Raw genomic sequence first — 21,560 nt, forward strand, 5'->3', positions numbered from 1 at the left:
GCAATTTTAGCGATTTTTGTAATTTTTGTAATTTAAGCATTTTTTTTATTTTTTTTTACCAATTTCAGCCGTTTTAGCATTTTTTGGCAATTTAAGCCTTAAGCCATTTCAGCAATTTTAGCAATTTCAGCAATTTCAGCAATCTTAGCAATTTTAGCCATTTTTTAGCAATTTCAGCAATTTTAGTAATTTTAGTAACTTGAGCAATTTTAATTTTTTTAGCAATTTTAATGATTTTAGTAACTTTAACAATATCAGCATTTTTTTTTGCAAATTTAGCAATTTTAGCAATTTTAAGCCATTTTAGCATTTTTAACCATTTTTAAGCAATTCAACATTTTTTAAGCAATTCAACAACTTAACTATTTAACAATTAATTTGTAATTTTCAGAAACTGTTAGCTTAATTTAAATTTAATAATTTAATTAATGACAGTACAAAATTCATGGCCCAGTGACTTATCGGGTGGTCAGTCAAAAAAAGCAGCTAGAAGTCGCCTGACAAAAAAACGTTTGCTAGAAAGAGATAGCTAATCTGATGCAAACAAACCCTCAGCTTTGAATGTGTTGGTAAATTTTTGACTAGAAAGCCTTATTCATGCAATGGTCTTGGAATCTATTTCCGGAAAGACATTGACTCTTTCCGCATAATGAATACTCATTATATTTTAATCATCTTGTTATGAAACTTTAATTAAATGCCATTGATAGTCTGATTAATTTTGCATGCCTCGCAAGTCTAGAATTATCCATCTAGGTCAGCAAATTCATTTGCCAAGTAGTCTCGTACGAACGTGGAAGCGACTTGCTGCCCGAAATGTCCGTCAAAACGTCCACACCCGAGCAGAGTCTCGTCCGGAACTTTGAAATCAGCTACCGTCTGTGCGAGAAGATCGGCCTCAACGCTCTCGATCGCAACTACCGTCCTAACTGGCGAACCGTCTACCCGGGAACGGTGAACGTGTTCGCCCTGGTCCAGCTCCTGTACCTGCTGGGGACCGAACGGGCGGATTTGCTGCAATTCCTGTTGATTCTGCCGCATTTTCTGTTTACGGCTCAAGGTTTTCACAAGTTCATCTTGTGCACCAGGCGATCCTCGAAGATCTTTGCTTTGCGCTGCAAGCTGACGGAGATTCAAGCCCTGCTGCTGGAAACGAAAAGCAGCGGTCCGGTTATCTGCAGAACCTTGAACATTTCTCGACTTCTGCAGACGTTGATCTTCGTGTTCTATCTGGCTTCGGTGGTTCTCACCATCCTGGTTCCGACCATGCTATGGCTAGTGATCGACAAAAAGAGCTTCATGTTTTTGTTTTTTGTTCCGGGCTTTGACCAATATTCTACCGAAGGATTTTTGGTGAATACGATCCTGCATGCCGTCATACTCCTGGCAGCATTCCATGCCTACACAGGCTACGAATGTTTGTTTCTGGGGTTGATCATGCCGGTTGGAGCGTACGTTGATGCATTTGGCAACGAGGTGCAAGAGTTGAACTCCGTGTTGAGTCTTAAGGAACGTAACGATCCCGCGATCCGTGCTCGTCTGAACCGGATCGTGAAGCTGCATCAGCTGATGAACGAGTACAAAGCCATGCTGGAGGAGCTGTACAACGTTTTGATCCTGAGCACAATCGGACTAAACTATCTGGGCATTATCAGTACGATCGTCGTGATCCTGAAGTCGAACGATCGCATGGCGTACATTTTCTTTGCACTTATGTTCGAGATACTTTTCCGGATCTGTCTGATGGGAACGATCATCACGGTGAAGGTAGGGTGGCTGGTGAACAACGGACACCTAGAAAACTTAACCGTCTTCTTGCAGAATGATCAACTGGTGGGTCATCTGTACAACATCGAGTGGTACCAGCTGGCACCGGACCAGGCCAAGGATCTTCGTTTTATGCTGCATCAAGCGCAGAATCCTACCAGCGTTACGATCGGGAAGTATGCACTGCTCAACCTGGAAGGTTACATGAGTGTCCTCAAGTCGATTTACTCTTATGTGATGGTTTTGGTGACGGTTTTAGAGTAGATTATGATCGACCCATTTGGAATCATTAAAAAACCATAGATTTTGAACATTTCACAGAGATTCCAATTTTTCGCATTGAAAATCGGAATATTTTCAAAACAACAGTATTTTGATGAATTTTGAGTATTTTACTCAAAAACTCTCAAATAGTTAAAATTTAACAATTTAACAATTTAACAATTTAACAATTTAACAATTTAACAATTTAACAATTTAACAATTTAACAATTTAACAATTTAACAATTTAACAATTTAACAATTTAACAATTTAACAATTTAACAATTTAACAATTTAACAATTTAACAATTTAACAATTTAACAATTTAACAATTTAACAATTTAACAATTTAACAATTTAACAATTTAACAATTTAACAATTTAACAATTTAACAATTTAACAATTTAACAATTTAACAATTTAACAATTTAACAATTTAACAATTTAACAATTTAACAATTTAACAATTTAACAATTTAACAATTTAACAATTTAACAATTTAACAATTTAACAATTTAACAATTTAACAATTTAACAATTTAACAATTTAACAATTTAACAATTTAACAATTTAACAATTTAACAATTTAACAATTTAACAATTTAACAATTTAACAATTTAACAATTTAACAATTTAACAATTTAACAATTTAACAATTTAACAATTTAACAATTTAACAATTTAACAATTTAACAATTTAACAATTTAACAATTTAACAATTTAACAATTTAACAATTTAACAATTTAACAGTTTAACAATTTAACAATTTAACAATTTAACAATTTAACAATTTAACAATTTAACAGTTTAACAATTTAACATTTAACAATTTAACAATTTAACATTTAACAATTTAACAATTTAACAATTTAACAATTTAACAATTTAACAATTTAACAATTTAACAATTTAACAATTTAACAATTTAACAATTTAACATTTAACAATTTAACAATTTAACAATTTAACAATTTAACAATTTAACAATTTAACAATTTAACAATTTAACAATTTAACAATTTAACAATTTAACAATTTAACAATTTAACAATTTAACAATTTAACAATTTAACAATTTAACAATTTAACAATTTAACAATTTAACAATTTAACAATTTAACAATTTAACAATTTAACAATTTAACAATTTAACAATTTAACAATTTAACAATTTAACAATTTAACAATTTAACAATTTAACAATTTTACAATTTTACAATTTTACAATTTTACAATTTAACAATTTAACAATTTAACAATTTAACAATTTAACAATTTAACAATTTAACAATTTAACAATTTAACAATTTAACAATTTAACAATTTAACAATTTAACAATTTAACAATTTAACAATTTAACAATTTAACAATTTAACAATTTAACAATTTAACAATTTAACAATTTAACAATTTAACAATTTAACAATTTAACAATTTAACAATTTACAATTTAAATTTAACAATTTAACAATTTAACAATTTAACAATTTAACAATTTAACAATTTAACAATTTAACAATTTAACAATTTAACAATTTAACAATTTAACAGTTTAACAGTTTAACAATTTAACAGTTTAACAGTTTAACAATTTAACAGTTTAACAATTTAACAATTTAACAATTTAACAGTTTAACAATTTAACAATTTAACAATTTAACAATTTAACAATTTAACAATTTAACAATTTAACAATTTAACAATTTAACAATTTAACAATTTAACAATTTAACATTTAACAATTTAACAATTTAACAATTTAACAATTTAAATTTAACAATTTAACAATTTAACAATTTAACAATTTAACAATTTAACAGTTTAACAGTTTAACAGTTTAACAATTTAACAGTTTAACAGTTTAACAGTTTAACAGTTTAACAGTTTAACAATTTAACAATTTAACAATTTAACAATTTAACAGTTTAACAATTTAACAATTTAACAATTTAACAATTTAACAATTTAACAATTTAACAATTTAACAATTTAACAATTTAACAATTTAACAATTTAACAGTTTAACAATTTAACAATTTAACAATTTAACAATTTAACAATTTAACAATTTAACAATTTAACAATTTAACAATTTAACAATTTAACAATTTAACAATTTAACAGTTTAACAATTTAACAATTTAACAATTTAACAATTTAACAGTTTAACAATTTAACAATTTCACAATTTCAATTTAACAATTCAACAATTTAACAGTTTAACAATTTAACAATTTAACAATTTAACAATTTAACAATTTAACAATTTAACAATTTAACAATTTAACAATTTAACAATTTAACAATTTAACAATTTAACAATTTAACAATTTAACAATTTAACAATTTAACAATTTAACAGTTTAACAGTTTAACAGTTTAACAGTTTAACAGTTTAACAGTTTAACAGTTTAACAATTTAACAATTTAACAATTTAACAGTTTAACAATTTAACAAGTTTAACAATTTAACAGTTTAACAGTTTAACAATTTAACAGTTTAACAGTTTAACAATTTAACAGTTTAACAATTTAACAGTTTAACAGTTTAACAATTTAACAATTTAACAATTTAACAGTTTAACAATTTAACAATTTAACAGTTTAACAATTTAACAGTTTAACAGTTTAACAGTTTAACAGTTTAACAGTTTAACAATTTAACAATTTAACAATTTAACAATTTAACATTTAACAATTTAACAATTTAACAATTTAACAATTTAACAATTTAACAATTTAACAATTTAACAATTTAACAATTTAACAATTTAACAATTTAACAATTTAACAATTTAACAATTTAACAATTTAACAGTTTAACAATTTAACAATTTAACAATTTAACAATTTAACAATTTAACAGTTTAACAATTTAACAGTTTAACAGTTTAACAGTTTAACAGTTTAACAGTTTAACAATTTAACAATTTAACAGTTTAACAGTTTAACAATTTAACAGTTTAACAATTTAACAATTTAACAGTTTAACAGTTTAACAGTTTAACAGTTTAACAGTTTAACAATTTAACAGTTTAACAATTTAACAATTTAACAATTTAACAATTTAACAATTTAACAATTTAACAATTTAACAATTTAACAATTTAACAATTTAACAATTTAACAATTTAACAATTTAACAATTTAACAATTTAACAATTTAACAATTTAACAATTTAACAATTTAACAATTTAACAATTTAACAATTTAACAATTTAACAATTTAACAATTTAACAATTTAACAATTTAACAATTTAACAATTTAATTTTTGAAATCTTCTTTAAAAAAATTACCAATAAACATAAACACAGAAATTCACCCAGGATTAATTGTCTTGTTTCTTTTCACGAATACCACCTTACCAAACACGCGTGTGCGTAAACCCCCCCTTCCGAAAAGGATGTCATGACTTCGGGCAAACTTCGTGCAAGGAAGTCTGCGGGGGGTGCGCGACACGAGACGAAGATCAAAGATAGCGTTGAGTTTTTTTTCGGGGCTTTGCCACGTGTCGTCCGGCCAAAACGGACGTTGACCTCGTTTTCTTCGCTTCAAGAGAGGGGTGCGTTACTGGTGTGAGTTTAATTACTTTAGGGATTTTTTTCTGGAGTTCATTGATGAAAACAAAGGAGTTTTTTGTTTTTAAACTGGTTTTATTTGCTTTTATTACCGTTTTTCCTCTTTTTCTAAAATGACATAAAAATCAATTAAATAGGTTTTGTAGCTTATTTTTCCATTAATTTGGGGATTTTGAATACTGATAATATTTATTTTTTTGTTAATTATTAAGTTTTACATATTTCTTGCTGCTGTCTGACTGTTGTCCGTTCGAATGGTTTTGTTTGTTCTTTTTTTCCTCCGTCCATTGAATTAGTAAAAATAAAAAAAAAAGTTGATACATGCGGTTTCACATGGTTTATTTCTGTTATAAAATTTCAATTTTTCTCTATACAATTGCCATTAATATAGATTTGTTTGTATTTCAAAGAGTACGGAAACAATTATAGTTTTTTGTTTTGTTTTTTTTTTCTGACACTTGCTATTTTTTAAGTGAGAATTTTCTGTTCGTTCTACGTTTTATTCTCTCCCTTTCTCTCGCTCTGCAGTATATTGCATGTGTGTATGTGAGTGTGAGAGTGTTATTGTGTTTTTGTGTGTGTGTTCCGCTGTGACGTTTCGGCTTTCGCCGGATTTGACGCGCGCACCGTGGGCGTAAAACGGGTCTCATTTCCTAAGAGTATTAAGGGTACCTTTCCTCAAACACACTGCTGCTGGGGGGGCGTTGATTTAGTTAGTTTGTTTGTTTAGTTCGGATCTAAATAAGCGTATATTTTTCAGAGCGAGTGCCCGTTTCCCGGAGTGCGCATCTGTCAGTCCGCCGGAAGCCGACGCCGCCATCTTGTTTGTTTTTGTTTTTGTTGGAATGGTCAACAAACGGTTCGCGTCTGAAGGTTATCGGCTTTGCTATGCTTTCCCTATTGTTTTTTTTTTGTTTACTAAATGTCATCTGCTGTCAGCTAACATGGATGGAGATTAGTTTTGTATTGATTACTGTTGTTTTTTGCTTTTTGGTTCGCTGTCGCGCTCGAATTGTGTCACCCTAGTCGAAGTGTCAAAATGTAGGTGTCCTGGTGGGTGGAGAACAGCTCGGCTTGGAATGTTTTGTGGAATGCGTAAAAACCTAGCGCCATCTTGGATTGGCAGGAACCGAAAACACGTGTTTTGGAATGTCTGGAATGCTCTTTTTGTTGTTGTTTTTGTTTTGTTTGCTTGGGGGTGCCTTTTAATAGCGTCATCTTGGTGTTTCTCTTTGTTTATGTTATTTTTTGTTCTCTCTCAATCTCAGACATGCGCCGCACGCAATGGACTGAAGTGTAAATGACAGTTTTAAACACTATGCTTGTTTTGTTTTTGTTTTTCTTAAATGTTTTGTTTTGCTCGTTGTATTCGTTGACGTTTCGGCTTGCTTGCTCCCAACTTGCGCGCGCAACTGTGTGCTCTCGAACGTTTTTCGCTCCCCCTTTTGTTTTGCTAGATTATGTTTTTTTTTGTCTTCTATTTATTTTTGTTTACCTTTGGAAGTTTCTACGTATTGTGTGTGTTTGTGTTTTACTCTCGTCTTTTTTTTTGCTCACATGGGACTTAACCTTTCTTTTCCGCACCGCTTTTCTTCCTCTGTTGAATACAAATTTGCTTTGCTTACACTGAGTTTTAAAAACTTTTACATCCAGTCTCATTGTTTACCAACTTTTTTTTGTTGTTGTTGCTGTTTTTTTTTGCTGATCGGGATTATTACTTTACCATTCTTCGTTTGGATTCTTCGCGAATTTTGTTTTCTTGTTTTTCTAGGGTAAAAATAACAGTTACTTTTGCGTTACGCGCGTTGTGGGTAAATTTTTGTTTTCCTGTAAATGGAACAAGTTTGATTATAGCAAAAAGGGGGGTTTTCTCTATTGTTTCGGAGCGGGAAATGAGAGTGTCTGTGGAAAAAGTCTGCGATGGAATGGTTCGTTCCAACCTTTCGGTGTACCGCTCTTGGCGTGTTCGTGTGTTTTGTTTGCTGTATTTGTGTGTCTCTCTTTCTCTTGTTTTCTTTTTGTTTATGAATGATAATAGAATAGTTTTATAATAATATGCAAATATAACATGTATTTTATAATTTTCATAAATTTGTTTATTTTTTTTCTTGCCTTTTCGAATACATAAAATTCAATATCAATACTAATGACGAGCTCGCTCGTCTTGTTGTTTTGCTTGCCTTTAGCGTGAGTCTGTGTTTGTGTGTGGTTTGTTTTGCCGGGATTGTGTCGCATTGTTTTCATTTTCTTTTGTGTGTTGAGTGTGGTTGTGTGCGTACGATAAGTTAGAAAAGAAAGGTTAAATTATCTTGTTTGCATTGCCCGAACAGGAGGCTATATATATATTGAAATAATTACACATACACCGAACGTGATCATACCGAACGAACCGTCACCTCTTTGTTTACGTTTGCGCGTGGTTACACCTTTGTTTAACTACCTTGCCATTTTTTTTTGACGTGTGAATTTGTGTTGTTTTGTTATAAAAACGCGTAAAATTGATTCGATTCAAAAGTAGGCGGATGAACTGTGCGTGGGTGTGACGCCAAGGTTGTCAAAACAGGGGTGGGAACACCGCACGTCACCTCTCCGTCACACCACCAGTGGAACCGTGATTGTTGATTGTATGACGTCATGCAACGCGCATTTGCGATTGTTCTCTCGCGGAACATTGAGTTGAGTGGGGGGGAGAGAGAGAGTGTGGTGGTGGTAGCCAAAAAGGTAAACAAACGGGTAGCTGTCAAACGGCAAGTACACTGATACTGATTCTTCTACTGGACTCCGTCGCCGCCTTGCTTGTGCAATAATTATAATGACATAAATGCATTGATAAATTAGTTTTATTTAGTTGTTTTTTTTTTGTTGCCTTAACACATACATTTTCCTTTGAATAATTATATGAATATATATCTAATCAATAAAATTTCGACTAAAATGGAGAAAATATTTTTGTTTATCGAATAAAAATCCGCGTAAATTTAGCGCGTAGTGCGTTTGCTTTCGTTCGCTAATACTTTAATTTAGTGTTTTTACTTTACTTTACTTATGCCCTTGCGGTGACAAGTTCTAAACTGAGTTGCCTTTACTGAAGCAAGACTAGGACCCAAAAACAGGAATTTTGTAAACAATGAGTTGTTTCCATCTGCTGCTGCTGCCCCCTTCTGTGCGTTTCTCTTGATTTCCGTCACCTTCTTCTTTCTTTTCATGCCCGATTTTGTTGTTCTTAAGCGCAACGAGATCTTTTTGTTTTGTTTTGGTTTATGGTAATGTCAGCGTTCTGTATGCTTTTTTTTTGTTTTGTTTTTATTTCCCTTAAACTTAGTTCCACTAATATAAATTTAGTTTAAGAAATTAATCACGAATATAAACATTGATATAAGAGGAGAGAAAAAACCCACAGAAGTAAAATTTCACTACCAACATTTTTTTTAGTTTCTTTTTTTTTGCTTAAATATTTTTGTAGACGTCAAATTCGCTTAAGTTTCTTCCATCCGTTTCAAACAAGTACGAGAGCACGAAAAAGTTTAGTTTTGCTTAACCACTAAAACCATAACACTAAATCAATCTGCAGTACGGTACATTTTCCATTTTGTTTCGGTTATGTTTTGTTTTGTTTGCGTCAGAGTTTCAAAACAAAGCGCGCTCCCGGAATGTGTGTGCGCTGTCAAACCGAACAAGAAATTAAATTCGTCGTCGGTCGGCCATTTTGGATTCCCACCTTTTTGGTGCGTGCGTGCACAAACGTCACACGCGCGCGTTTGTTTTGGTTTTGTTTTTTTTGAGGAAAAAGAGGAACAATTACATGTATGCTTGTGTGATTTTTTCTTTCGTTTGCGATAGAGTTTGATTAAAAAGTACACAGAGTTAAAGAAGTAAGATTATACGGCTGCGCGGCTCGCGCACAAACGTGCGCTCGCGATGTGATTAATAATAGAGAATACTCAAAATTGTTTGCTGGTTAGGTTTGTGTGAGTTGTTTTTTGTTTGCTTTAAATTCAAGAATCCATAGATAATTAGCATTTATGTTACCGTATTTGCGTTAAGTGTGTGTATATATCGATTAAATAAATTATTGTTAATAAATATACGTTTAATTATAAGATTAATTGAATGAACTTATTACACTGTCCTTTCTTTTCTTTTCCTTCTCTTACAAGTTACGCGTTGTTTATGATTCTTCTTCATCCCGTTCCGGTTCTGTCAGTTTTTCGCTTCATGCCGTATTGAAACATTTAAGAATAAATTAGTATATATATAAATAAATAGGTTTTTCATTTCATTTCATTTAGATTAGCATCAATTTTAAGGTTACGAGATCATTCAGCTTCCGCGCTGCTGCGCGGCAACGGGTTGGCCTGCTGCGATTGCGCGCCGGCGCCATCTTGGATGCCCAAATGTCAAAACAACACCCACGTGGTTTGGCCACCCAAACTCGAACGTGCCCAGGTCGGGTCGGTTTGTCGCGTCGCGTACGTTTTTGTTTTGTTTTCGTTTGTCTCTCTCAATTTGGCTAATATTTATTTAATATAGAGTACCATTCTAATACATTATTGCACATTTATATTTGTTTTATTAGGAGTTTTTCTTCTTTTTGTAAGTAAACATTGAGCGTTCCGTAAAATTCGCTAATTTTCTTTAAAGGGGTTGACCTGGGGTCGACGGTTCGAGTGGTGGCCGCTTTGAGTGTGCGCGCGCGCGCGTCGTTGAGGTGAAGTGTCAAAACCGGGTGAGCGCGCGCGCGTTTTGTTTTGTTTTGGAAAGTCAGTGGTGCCGGTCGTGCGCTGCGCGCAACCATCGCGCGCTAGGGCGGGAGCTAATAACAATTAATTTCTTAAGAGCTGTCGTTTTAAATGATTTTTTTCTTTCTTTTTGCTATGTTGTTTGCTGCTGTACCAGTTAAGAGTCGACTCTCGAGCTATAGAGATATCTGCTGATTTTTTTGTTTGACTTTTTTTTCTTTCGCTAGTTTAGGAAATATCAAATTATGTGTTTGTGTTTTGCTTCTATTTACAATATTTTTGAAATATTATTGCACCTTTCTGTTGTTTTTTTTACTTCGTCTTCGTATATTTTCTTTAATACATTTTTCTTTTATTATAATATCCCATTGATTCACTTGATATAACGTCTATCTGCGCGGTACGTGTGCAGTGTTGCCATTCAAGACTGATATTTCCGTTCGGTCGGGATCGTCGGGTGTTTTTTTCTTAATGCTCAACCAAGGTGATTTTTTTCTCTGTCGATAAACTCTAGATTAAATTTTCAAAAGGTCCTATCTGCATAGGAAACCCATGAGGGATAGGTTGTTTTGAAAATTTAATCTAGAACTCTTCCATACTCTTCGTGTCTTCTCGTTGGTTGCTTCTAGGAATTGTTTCTTGCTTTGCTTTTTGAATAAGGAACAGGTGTTGTGTTTGTATGTGTTTTTTTGTGGAATAGGGGAGAGCTGGGTGTGGTGTGGTGGGGTTCATTCACGGTTCGCGGTTTTACGTCGGTCGTTCAAACGGGAAGAGATTACACACGCAGTTTATAAAACTTAAAATTTTTCCCATTTTTAATTGGTTTTCGACTTGGTGTTGTTCGTCTTGAAGCTGACCTGGAGCACCCGGTTGCCGAGGGTGTACCCGTTCAGGGACTGCACCGCCACGACCGCCTCGTCGTAGTTGGTCATCGTGACGAAGCCGAAGCCCTTGCACTTGTTCGTCTGCAGGTCCTTGATCACCTTGACGCTCTGGACGGCACCGAACGGGCCAAACAGCTGCCACAGCACGTTCTCCTCGGTTTCCGGGGCCAGGTTGTACACGAAGATGCACCAGCCAGATCCGTTGATCGCGTTGGCGGACAGGACCGACGTTCCGAGGTCACCGGTCAGCGGCGAGTAACGGCTGAAATTAGAGGGAAGGCTGAAAAGTTACGTGCGCGTGAGTGGGCTGCTTTCGAGCTTGTGATAGAGGGGGATTGAAGCGCTGAACAACTTTGTCGAAGACCGCGATCCGATTGGACTTAACCCGGGGAAGTTACAGCTACAAAGATCGAATGACCTAAGGTCGAACTTCGACAAAGTTTCCAGCAGTGGGATCCAGTTTCAAGCTGTAACTTCTTCCAGCAACTCACCTAAACCGTCCGCCCAGCGGATGGATCGGCCCCGGTGGGAAGCGCCGCAGGTTCGGCGTCGGCGTCAGGTACGCCGCCAGCGGCGGGATCGCCTTGTTGATGTTATTGCTCGGGTTGTTGGCGAACTTGACCGTGATCGGCTCCGAAGCGCCCTTCGGCGTCGTCCCGTTAAGCTGCTGGATGGCCCGTTCGGCCTCCGAGCGCTGGTCGAACCGGATGAAGCCGACGCCCTTGGACAGGCCGGTGATGTTGTCGCACAGGATGCGCGACGTGATGATCTGGCCGTACGGCTGGAACAGCGCCTCCAGGTCCTGCTGGGTCATGCTCTTGGACAGGCCCGAAACGTACAGGTTGGCGCCCTTGATGGCATCGGAGCTGGGTCGCGCGAACGACACCTTGATCGTCTTGTTCTGGAGCCGCAGCCCGTTAAAAGTATTTATTGCTTTTTCTGCGTCCTCTGGACGGTGGTAGTTGACGAAGCCGTAACCGAGACTTTGTCCTGCTTGAAGAGAGTGAGGGAGAAAGATAGAATTAGAATTATCTTAAATTGCTTTTACACCAAAAATAAAAAAAAAATTTCAAGGAAAAAATAAATAAAAATGATTACAACTAATTCAACAATAAAAAATAAGAAATCCTTCAAAATCTCGATACTTAAAAAAGCTGGATTCGTTCGTTGCATTGAAATAGGCAAAGGGTCTTATGCAATTGCAGCTTTGTTTACTAACAAACGGAGCACATGGTTGCATGATTGCGGCATCGAGCCTAACAAAAGGTGTCTTACGGTGAAAAATTAACCTTAAAAGATATAATAATTGTTTTGCACGAAAATGCAAAAAATTATTCCTTATTTTTGAAAGTTATTTAAGATCAAAAATTTCAGCAAATGTCATTCAATGACATTTTGTCAAATCATTTTCGAACTCATCGCCCTATCCCATGAAACCAAGGCATCAACCCTAGTCACATTTTAGGTTTTAAGTAGGCCATAAAAGCCTATTTAGGCCGTATGAGGGTTTTCAGAACCATGATAACACCTCTATGTTTAAAAATGATACTAGGGAAGTAAACGCATAATAATTAAATTGTTTTTAGGGCAACTGCTTTGTCGTACATAAAACTCTCATTAAGAAGACCTAAACCATAGCCGAAACGTCGATAATTTTGTGAAAAACTATGTTTTATATGGCATTTTTATTTTAAATTTGGTGAAATTCGGTTTAAAACTGGATATATGATAAGATATATATGTTATTTTTTTTTGGAAAATTAAAGCAGTGAGATAAATTACTGTTGCATTCAAAAGAAATTGCTCAAAAATATTAAAAATAGATGAATGAATATTCTTAAAATTTTAATTTATATTTTGGTAAAATTTTCTCTAAAAATAAAAAATGAAATAAAATTGAGAGCAGGAAACGAATTTTCGCAAAAAAAATCGCTCGCGAATATTGGTCATCGGCGAAACACGCGAATGAAAATCGCTCTCGAACTTTTCGAAAAAAACGAGCAGTTGAAGATTTTTTGTGGTTTTCATTGCAATGTTAGTACCGCTTAAATCAATTTTGTATCGTTTCGTTTACAAACACTGTTCGTTTACGAAAAGTGAAAAGTCATTTTTCGACGTATGACGTTACACCTGCAAGTGTAGTAGGGTAGTAGTGAAAATAATCCAGATGATGATTTTTTCGGTTTCATTTAACCCACCTTTCTTTTTTTTGCTCTTGATGAGCATCAAAAGATTTTCTTTCGATGAAGTTTCTTCCAACGAGAGCAAAAAAATGATTGATATTTAAATTTTCGTTGTAAATCGATAATAAATTAAACACTTATTCTTGCATTTGAAATCAAATAAACCATTTTTGCAATTCCGTCGTGAAACTACTTACTTTTCCTGTCATTCTTGAACGACAAAAAAGCCTACTTTTCTGTACCAAAAATAACAGAATCGAATAGCAGCACTTTTCACAATGAATGCTGAAAAGTCCTACTTTTCAGCACTGAAATGGGTGCTGAAAAGTTGAACCTTTCAGCACTTGTTTCGAAAAGCAACACTTTTAAAAAAAAATTAGATTTAATCGATTTATTGACAAAATACATGAAAATTTTACTTAAAATTTCACTCAATGGGTGTTTTTCGGAATAGCAAAAAATGTTGTATGGAGCTCGTTGCAAAACTTGATTTTTTCAGCTCTCTTCGTATTTATCCAACTCGGTGAACCTCGTTGGATAAATGTACGACTCGTGCTGAAAAAATCCTCTTTTTGCAACTTGTTGCATAAACTACTATTTTGATCTTTATACAAATTGATATTTCGTCGCTTGTGTGCTATCTTGTGACACGTCTGCTGTAAAAAGATAGGACGTGTCACAAGATAGTGCACGAGCGACGATTTGATACTTTGCAATTTTTACAACAGCATAACTGTAGCTGTGTGTAATGAATGTTGTAATTCTTTCTTTTTCAAAACATTGCAAATTAGGCTTGAAATTTGAAACGTACCTTTTTTTATTTTTCACACAAAAAATAATATTATTCTATCAGAGTTTTGCATTCATGTAAATGTTGAAAGAAAGAAAAAGCTAAAATAAATTTATAAAAGTAAAGAAATAAAGAATATAGAAATAAAAACGATCATAACAAATGCATTAAATTAAAAGATATAGAAAAGACAAGCGAAAAAAAAAAAACAACAAGATCAAAGAAACATAAATTTAAAGGAAACTAAAAAAACAAAAATGAGAATAAAATGTAATAACAATAAGAATAAAATGTATATGAAATAGAAAAAAACTAAAGAATAACAAAGAATAAAAGTAACAGAATACCAAATAAAAAAAAAGAAAAATTAAAAAAAGAAGAACAAATATATAAAAAAATAAAATAAAGGTTTTGCTATCTTTATTCAAGAAAAAATAATAAACATTGATGAAAATTTTGTGAAAAGACTGAAAATAGCGGATTTAAACAAAGAGAAATAAATATAGAGAAAACTTATAGAAAACATGAAATAAATTAATGTGTAATTCAAGAAAAATGTCATCAAATTTGGAAAATTTTTAGACCACAATAAAATTTTATTTTAATAAATCAAAATAAAAAAAAAGAAAAAAAAACAATAAAAATTTAAAAAATGAAAAAAAAAAAATGTAATATTTGAAAGTCAACAAAAATTGTAGAAAATTAAGTTTTGATCACTGATAAACTGTAGAAAAAATCCTAAACATCACCGAAAATTATAAAAAAATACAAAAGAATAAGTAAAGAAAAACGATAGATAGATGACATAAAAACATAGAAAGATTATGAAAAAAAAATAAAAGGTATAAAAAAAAACAAGAAAAAAATAAGGAAAGGTTAAGGAAATAATTAAAAAACGAATAATGGAAAACATACAAAAAAAAACTGAAACAAAAATTGAAATCCGGCTAAAAATAGTATTTTGTGAATTGCTTCAAATAAATTAATCAATTTGATCCAGATAAATAGAAGGGTTTTTTTTTAAATTTAAAGTTTCAAAAATCTATGAGTTGAAAATTCAAATTAAAAATGTGTAGAAGACTCTGAGAAATAAAGAAACATCAGGAAGCAAATAAAAATTATTACACAGATTTGATTTAAAAAATGTTTCTTCAAAAAGTTTACTGTAGATAACTGTTTAATAAATGCATTAATTCAGTCATGAAACTAAATAAATTTTAAGAAATTTTGAATTCTCTTGACAGTACAGGATGTAAAATAGATTGAACATTGTGTGATATTTTTTCTTCTAATTTTAGATTTTTTTTTTCAATTCAAAATCAGCTAATTTATTTACTCAAAGTGATGTTAGAAATGAAAATTCACATGTTTTCGAAACCAATATTCAAAAAATAATAACGTTTTTCATTTCGGAAAATATCAATCGTACACGAAAAATATAACAAAAAAACTTACTTTTAAATTTCATTCATGATTTCCAAAATTTCGAAAAAATGTATCACAGAATGCTTAAGGTGAAAAGGGACGCCAGTTCTTAGACAAATTCTGTTCAACTTAAATCAATTTCTAAACTCGACAGTTTGCTTCCTACCGTTATATTTATTGTCTGCAACACACAAAACATGGTTAAATTACACAATTTCCCCTCAAACTACTTTTTAACACTCGAGTAGTGGTTTAAAGATGGCGGTACCTTCCCGTTTCACCTTAGATCATTCACAGCAAAAAATCCGATGGTAAAATCGCATGCAAAAGCATGCACATCACCTTTGTGAGCAAAAGCATGTAATATTGATGTTATTTTTGGAGTGTGCAAAATTTATTTATTTTTCTTTTGTACATCCTTTTTGTGTACATGTTTTCTCATACAATATTACATACTTTTGCTCACAAAGGTGATGTGCATGCTTTTGCATGCTGTGTTATTAAGTTATGCTACTGTCAAACACCAAGGGAATGATGGAAAGAGAGGAATCACAAACCCGTACAAATTATTTCAAGATTGTTCAGGTGTAAACCGAAAACGCGATCAAAAATTAAAGTGGAAGAATAAGGCTTTTAACTGCTTATTTAATTGTCGGTGTACAGGACGCCACATTGTTTAATCATTTTCTGGCGTACATTCAATTTTGCAGTCCAAAACCGGTTATTGAATTGAAAAAATGAAATTCTTTTCTAATTTTATTTTCTTGATTTGTGTGGTGAAAGGTGAAAGGTTTTATTTAGTTTGAAAAATAATCGTTACAAAATAAGTTTCAATATTTTTTTTTCTTAAAATTATTGAGGTTTTGCATTTTTGATTAGCTCAATGATTTAAATCGAAAACGGTTTTGCATAACAAAGTGGAAATTTAAACATAAATATAATAAATTAAAAAATTAAATAGTGATACAATTTGCGAGATCATCCATAAACCAATTTTTGTGGGGAGATAGAGAGGATTGTAAAAAAAGTATCCACGTAGTTTATGGATGGCCCCCTAGCCGAAGAAGCGCCGCCGGAACCAAACTTACCGGTCACCTTATCCCTAATGAGCTTGCAGCTCTCGACGTCGCCGATGCTGGAGAACAGCGACTTGACCTCCTCCTGGGTCATCGTCTGGGGCAGATAGTTGACGATCAGGTTCGTCTTGCTGTCCTCCTGGCCGCCGCTGCCAATCGAGCCGGACCGGCCGTTCTGCTGCACCGTTTCGAGTCCGTTGGCCATCTTTTTTTCTGTTGTGTTGTTTTTGTTTTTTTTTTCTAATTAAGTGTGAAGTTTTTTGTTGGATGGAATTAGCTTGCTGCTTTTGCTATCAGTAGTCAGTAGGTTTAGTACTAGGACTAGTAGTTTATTCTTTTTTTTTCGCTAACGATTAAATCACTATCAACTGGTTTTATTTTTTGTTTTTTTTTCTTATTCGACTGTTGTGCTATGCACGGTGTCTTTGCTCTGTCTCTAGCTAGTTTTGTTCTTCCGAACTGGTGTGGTGTCTCGCAGGGGGATTTGCTTGCGCTATAAATTCTCTTGGAAAACGCACACTCTGGAGTGCTCTGCTAGTTGCGGGGGCGCTGAGGTGATTTCACAAAATTTCACTCCTGGTTTCCGAGGGGGGAGGCGGCGGCGCAGGTTGTCGTCTTTGTCTCGTGTTGATTGTCGTAGATCTGACTCTTGAGTTTTGCTCGACTTTGCTTTGCAGGTCACACGAATGGCGTGCTCAAATGGCTTTGAGTTGGGGGGTAAAATTTTGCGCTTTTTTTTTTAATTCGTTTTTCAAAAATCTCTTTGATGGTGGGGTTGGTTGGGTGTTTTTTTTTTTGGTAACGCGAAGAGAGATCGGCCAGCGGCAGGACCTGGGAGAAGTTCTGGTGACTGTCGTGTTTGCTCGCAACTCGCTGGAATGCGTCCTCGACTCTTGTGGGTTTCCTTCTTTACTGTTGTTGTTGTCACTTTTGTTTTTCGCTAATTTATTTGCTAAGTTTGGTTGTTTTTTTTTCTTTATATTGTAAATAGGAAGCAATTGATCCTTTTCTTATCTCGGTTGTTTTTTCGCTATAAATATTGTATATTGTTTTCTTGAATTTTCTTATTTCTCTTGTATATATCTCGCGTTGTTTGCCAAGGAAAGAGATCCAAATCCGAATATCTGTATAAAGAAAGAAAGGGATAAAATTTTGGTTAGTTTGCTTGTGATTAAATTCAAATTTGAATAAATTAGGTTGAGTTTTGATGAACACATTTATTGCTATTTTCTGCAGCCTAGGCTGATGCAAATATTTTTTTAAAGTTTGGAAACAAAGTTAAGGGGCCAAAATAACCAAAACCAAAATAAAAAGGGGCCAAACAATAAAAACGGGTTGTAAGATGCTGTAAACACATGAACTGTTTTTTTTACAACCATTAGTTTTCATATAAACTTTGAATTTTGCTTGAAACTTTTGTTTAAATAACGACTATGAAACAACTTCACTGGTGGGTTCCGTTTAAATGTTAAAACTTTGGCATATTGTTTAACCTTTTGTATATTTATAATTATTTTGAAAAAGAAGAAGAAAATAAAAGAACTATAGAAGAAAAAAATTGCAAAATATGTAAAATCAAAAAAGAAACCAAAATCTGAAAAACACAGGAAAGTAATAGAAATAAAAAAGAAAAATCAAAGACAAAAAAGAAGCAATACAAAATTTAATTAAATACAAAAAGCTAAATAAAAGAAGAAAAATAGAATGAAAACAAAAGCAAAGCCAAAAGAACAATAAAAGCAAAGGAAACTTTCGAAAGTTCGTAACAAAAAAGTAACACAAAATGCTTTGAAATTCATTATAGTTATTTTAATATATAAACATGTTTTTTAAATACGTTTGCAGTTTGTACCGATATGTGGATTAAAAGTTCAAATTTGTAAAATAAATTCAAAATTTGTTAATTTAAATCAAAATTAATTAATTTAAGGTGTAACGAAATCTTCATAAATGTTCTGAATAGTTTACAATGGATTCTATATGTTTTTCAATGAATGTTTCTAATTTAGTTAGAAGTAATTTCCCCTCTCATGTTTTGGGAAAATTTTGAAGAGAACTTAAAATAAATTTAATACCCAATGGCATAAACAAGAAATAAGGAATATTAAGAAAATAAAAAAAATCTTAAATATGCATAATTATTGTTTAAGCCAAATCATACTAAAATAAATTTGAAATTAAAGAAAATTTTAGAAAATTTAAAAAATGGAAAATTAGACAAAAATTAAATAAAAATTAAAGAAATTATAGGAAATTAATGAAAATAAAAAGAATTGTTGAAAATTAAAGAAACATAAAAGTAAATGAGAGAAGGAGAATTTAAGAAACATTCAAGAAAGCCCACAGAAAATAAAAAAAAAGTGATAGAGAATTGAAAAAAAAATTATAGAAAAGATAAAGAAAAATTAAAGAATAATCAAATTAGCAAAAAATAAAGAAAAGTTATAGAAAAAGTTATAGAAAATTTTATCGAAACATTTTAAACCGATCTTAAAGAGAAAAGAAGATAAAATAAGTGAATAAATCAACAAAAAAAAAAAAAAAACAAAAAATAATATAAATAAAAGCAAAAAAATACAAATTAGAGAAAAATTATAGTTTTTTTTTAAATAAAGAAAAATAAAAGAAGAATTAATGAAATTTTTTAAGAGAAATTAAAGAAAAATTAAAGAAAAAATAAAGCAAAATTAAAGAAAACTTTATAGAAACTTTTAAGACCAATCCTAAAGAGAATAGAAGACATAAAAAGTGAATAAACCAACAAAAAAAAAAATCAAAAAATAATATAAATAAAAACAAAAAAAAATATATAGAAAAATTAAAGATTTTTTTTTAATAAAGAAAAATTGAAAAAGAATTAATGGATATTTTAAAGAGAAATTAAAGAAAAAATTAAAAAAAATTAAAGAAAAATTAATGAAAAATTAAAGAAAACTTAAAGAAAAATTAAAGAAAAATAAAAGAAAAAATTAAATAAAATTAAAGAAAATTAAAAAATCGATCGTCCATGTTTTTTTGCAGATTTTTCGAATGAATATTTCGAATGAATATTTTTTAATGATTTGGGAACGAAGCTGGATTTGGCGTCGGAGCCAAAAGCAAACCCTATACCTTTCTTTAGTAAGAAAGGCAAAAATTAAAGAAAATTGAAGAAAATTAAAAAAAAATAAAGAAAATTAAAGAAAATTAAAGAAAATTAAAGAAAATTAAAGAAAATTAAAGAAAATTAAAGAAAATTAAAGAAAATTAAAGAAAATTAAAGAAAATTAAAGAAAATTAAAGAAAATTAAAGAAAATTAAAGAAAATTAAAGAAAATTAAAGAAAATTAAAGAAAATTAAAGAAAATTAAAGAAAATTAAAGAAAATTAAAGAAAATTAAAGAAAATTAAAGAAAATTAAAGAAAATCAAAGAAAATTAAAAAAAATTAAAGAAAATTAAAGAAAATTAAAGAAAAGTTAAAGAAAAATCAAAGAAAATTTGAAGAAAATTGGAAGAAAAATTGAAGAAAAATTAAAGAAAAATTAAACAAAAATTTTAAAAAAGAGAAATTAAAGAAAAATAAAGCAAAAATTAAAGAAAAATTAAAGAAAGCATAAGGAAAAATTCAAGAAAAATAAAGGAAAAATGGAAGATTTTTTTAAAAGAATTTAAAGAAAAAAAAATTGTTGTTAAAATGCTTACGCGTCCTTCTAAAATTTTGCTCCAGGAATAAATAAAAAGTTCACGAAATATTGAAGAAAATTGAAAGAAAAAAAAAAATTTTTTGAAGAAAAATATAAGAAAGCTGAAAGAAAAAAAAAGACAAATTAAGCAACATTTAAATTCAACCTTAAGCAAAATCATACAAATATTTTAGTTTTAAAAATAAGAAACTTTTAAATAAACCTACCGATAAATCAAGGATAAAAAACCGAAATATTCATAAAAGATGAGCAGTTCTCTAGGATTTCGGTCATTCGATTTTTTTTGTATTTTTTAATCCGACTGAAACTTTTTTGGTGCCTTCGGTATGCCCAAAGAAGCCATTTTGCATCATTAGTTTGTCCATATAATTTTCCATACAAATTCGGCAGCTGTCCATACAAAAATGATGTATGAAAATTCAAAAATCTGTATCTTTTGAAGGAATTTTTGATCGATTTGGTGTCTTCGGCAAAGTTGTAGGTATGGATACGGACTACACTCGAAAAAATAATACACGGTAAAAAAATTTGGTGATTTTTTATTTAACTTTATCACTAAAACTTGATTTACAAAAAACACTATTTTTAATTTTTTTATTTTTGATATGTTTTAGAAGGCATAAAATGCCAACTTTTCAGAAATTTCAGGTTGTGCAAAAATCACTGACCGAGTTATGAATTTTTAATCAATACTGATTTTTCAAAAATCGAAATTTTGGTCGTTTTTCAACTTTTTTCGATGTAAAATCAAATTTGCAATCAAAAGTACTTTACTGAAATTTTGATAAAGTGCACCGTTTTCAAGTTATAGCCATATTTAAGTGACTTTTTGAAAATAGTCGCAGTTTTCATTTTTAAATTAGTGCACATGTTTGCCCAGTTTTGAAAAAATATTTTTGAAAAGCTGAGAAAATTCTCTATATTTTGCTTATTTGGACTTTGTTGATACGACCTTTAGTTGCTGAGATATTGCAATGCAAAGGTTTAAAAACAGGAAAATTGATGTTTTCTAAGTTTCACCCAAACAACCCACCATTTTCTATCGTCAATATCTCAGCAACTAATGGTCCGATTTTCAATGTTAATATATGAAACATTTGTGAAATTTTCCGATCTCTTCGAAAAAATATTTTTGGAATTTTCAAATCAAGACTAACAT

At 31.2% G+C, this 21,560-nt stretch overlaps 2 protein-coding genes across 6 annotated transcripts in view; one reads left to right on the forward strand and one right to left on the reverse strand.

The window, feature by feature from the left end:
• The first annotated feature begins 640 nt into the window (after positions 1–640).
• LOC6049751 (putative odorant receptor 83c) lies at positions 641–2,084 on the forward strand. Its single transcript, XM_038248616.1, has 2 exons — positions 641–1,767; positions 1,822–2,084. Exons 1-2 carry the CDS (start codon positions 817–819, stop codon positions 2,029–2,031), a joined length of 1,161 nt encoding a protein of 386 aa, XP_038104544.1. The 5' UTR covers positions 641–816; the 3' UTR covers positions 2,032–2,084.
• Positions 2,085–5,811: 3,727 nt separating this feature from the next.
• The window catches only part of LOC6049755 (ELAV-like protein 2), a 45,798-nt gene continuing 30,049 nt past the window's right edge, over positions 5,812–21,560 (reverse strand). For 2 of the 5 annotated variants that reach the window (XM_038248262.1, XM_038248256.1), the window contains exons 2-4: positions 16,729–17,840; positions 11,734–12,235; positions 5,812–11,522 (exon numbers count right to left, since the gene is read on the reverse strand). In XM_038248262.1, coding sequence (XP_038104190.1) covers positions 11,174–11,522; positions 11,734–12,235; positions 16,729–16,921 — 1,044 coding nt within the window. In that variant the 5' untranslated portion in view covers positions 16,922–17,840 and the 3' untranslated portion in view covers positions 5,812–11,173. The remainder of the gene's footprint in view (positions 11,523–11,733; positions 12,236–16,728; positions 17,841–21,560) is intronic. The other 3 variants (XM_038248281.1, XM_038248268.1, XM_038248272.1) reach the window with 3 other exon arrangements.

The sequence above is a fragment of the Culex quinquefasciatus genome, chromosome 1 (assembly GCF_015732765.1).
Source record: "Culex quinquefasciatus strain JHB chromosome 1, VPISU_Cqui_1.0_pri_paternal, whole genome shotgun sequence".
Lineage (NCBI taxonomy): Eukaryota > Metazoa > Arthropoda > Insecta > Diptera > Culicidae > Culex > Culex quinquefasciatus.

Coding starts and splice junctions, on each gene's coding strand:
- LOC6049751 (XM_038248616.1), top strand. CDS start 817: ATGTCCGTCAAAACGTCCACACCCGAGCAGAGTCTCGTCCGGAACTTT. Junction 1,768..1,821: donor GAACGATCATCACGGTGAAG/GTAGGGTGGCTG, acceptor GTCTTCTTGCAG/AATGATCAACTGGTGGGTCA.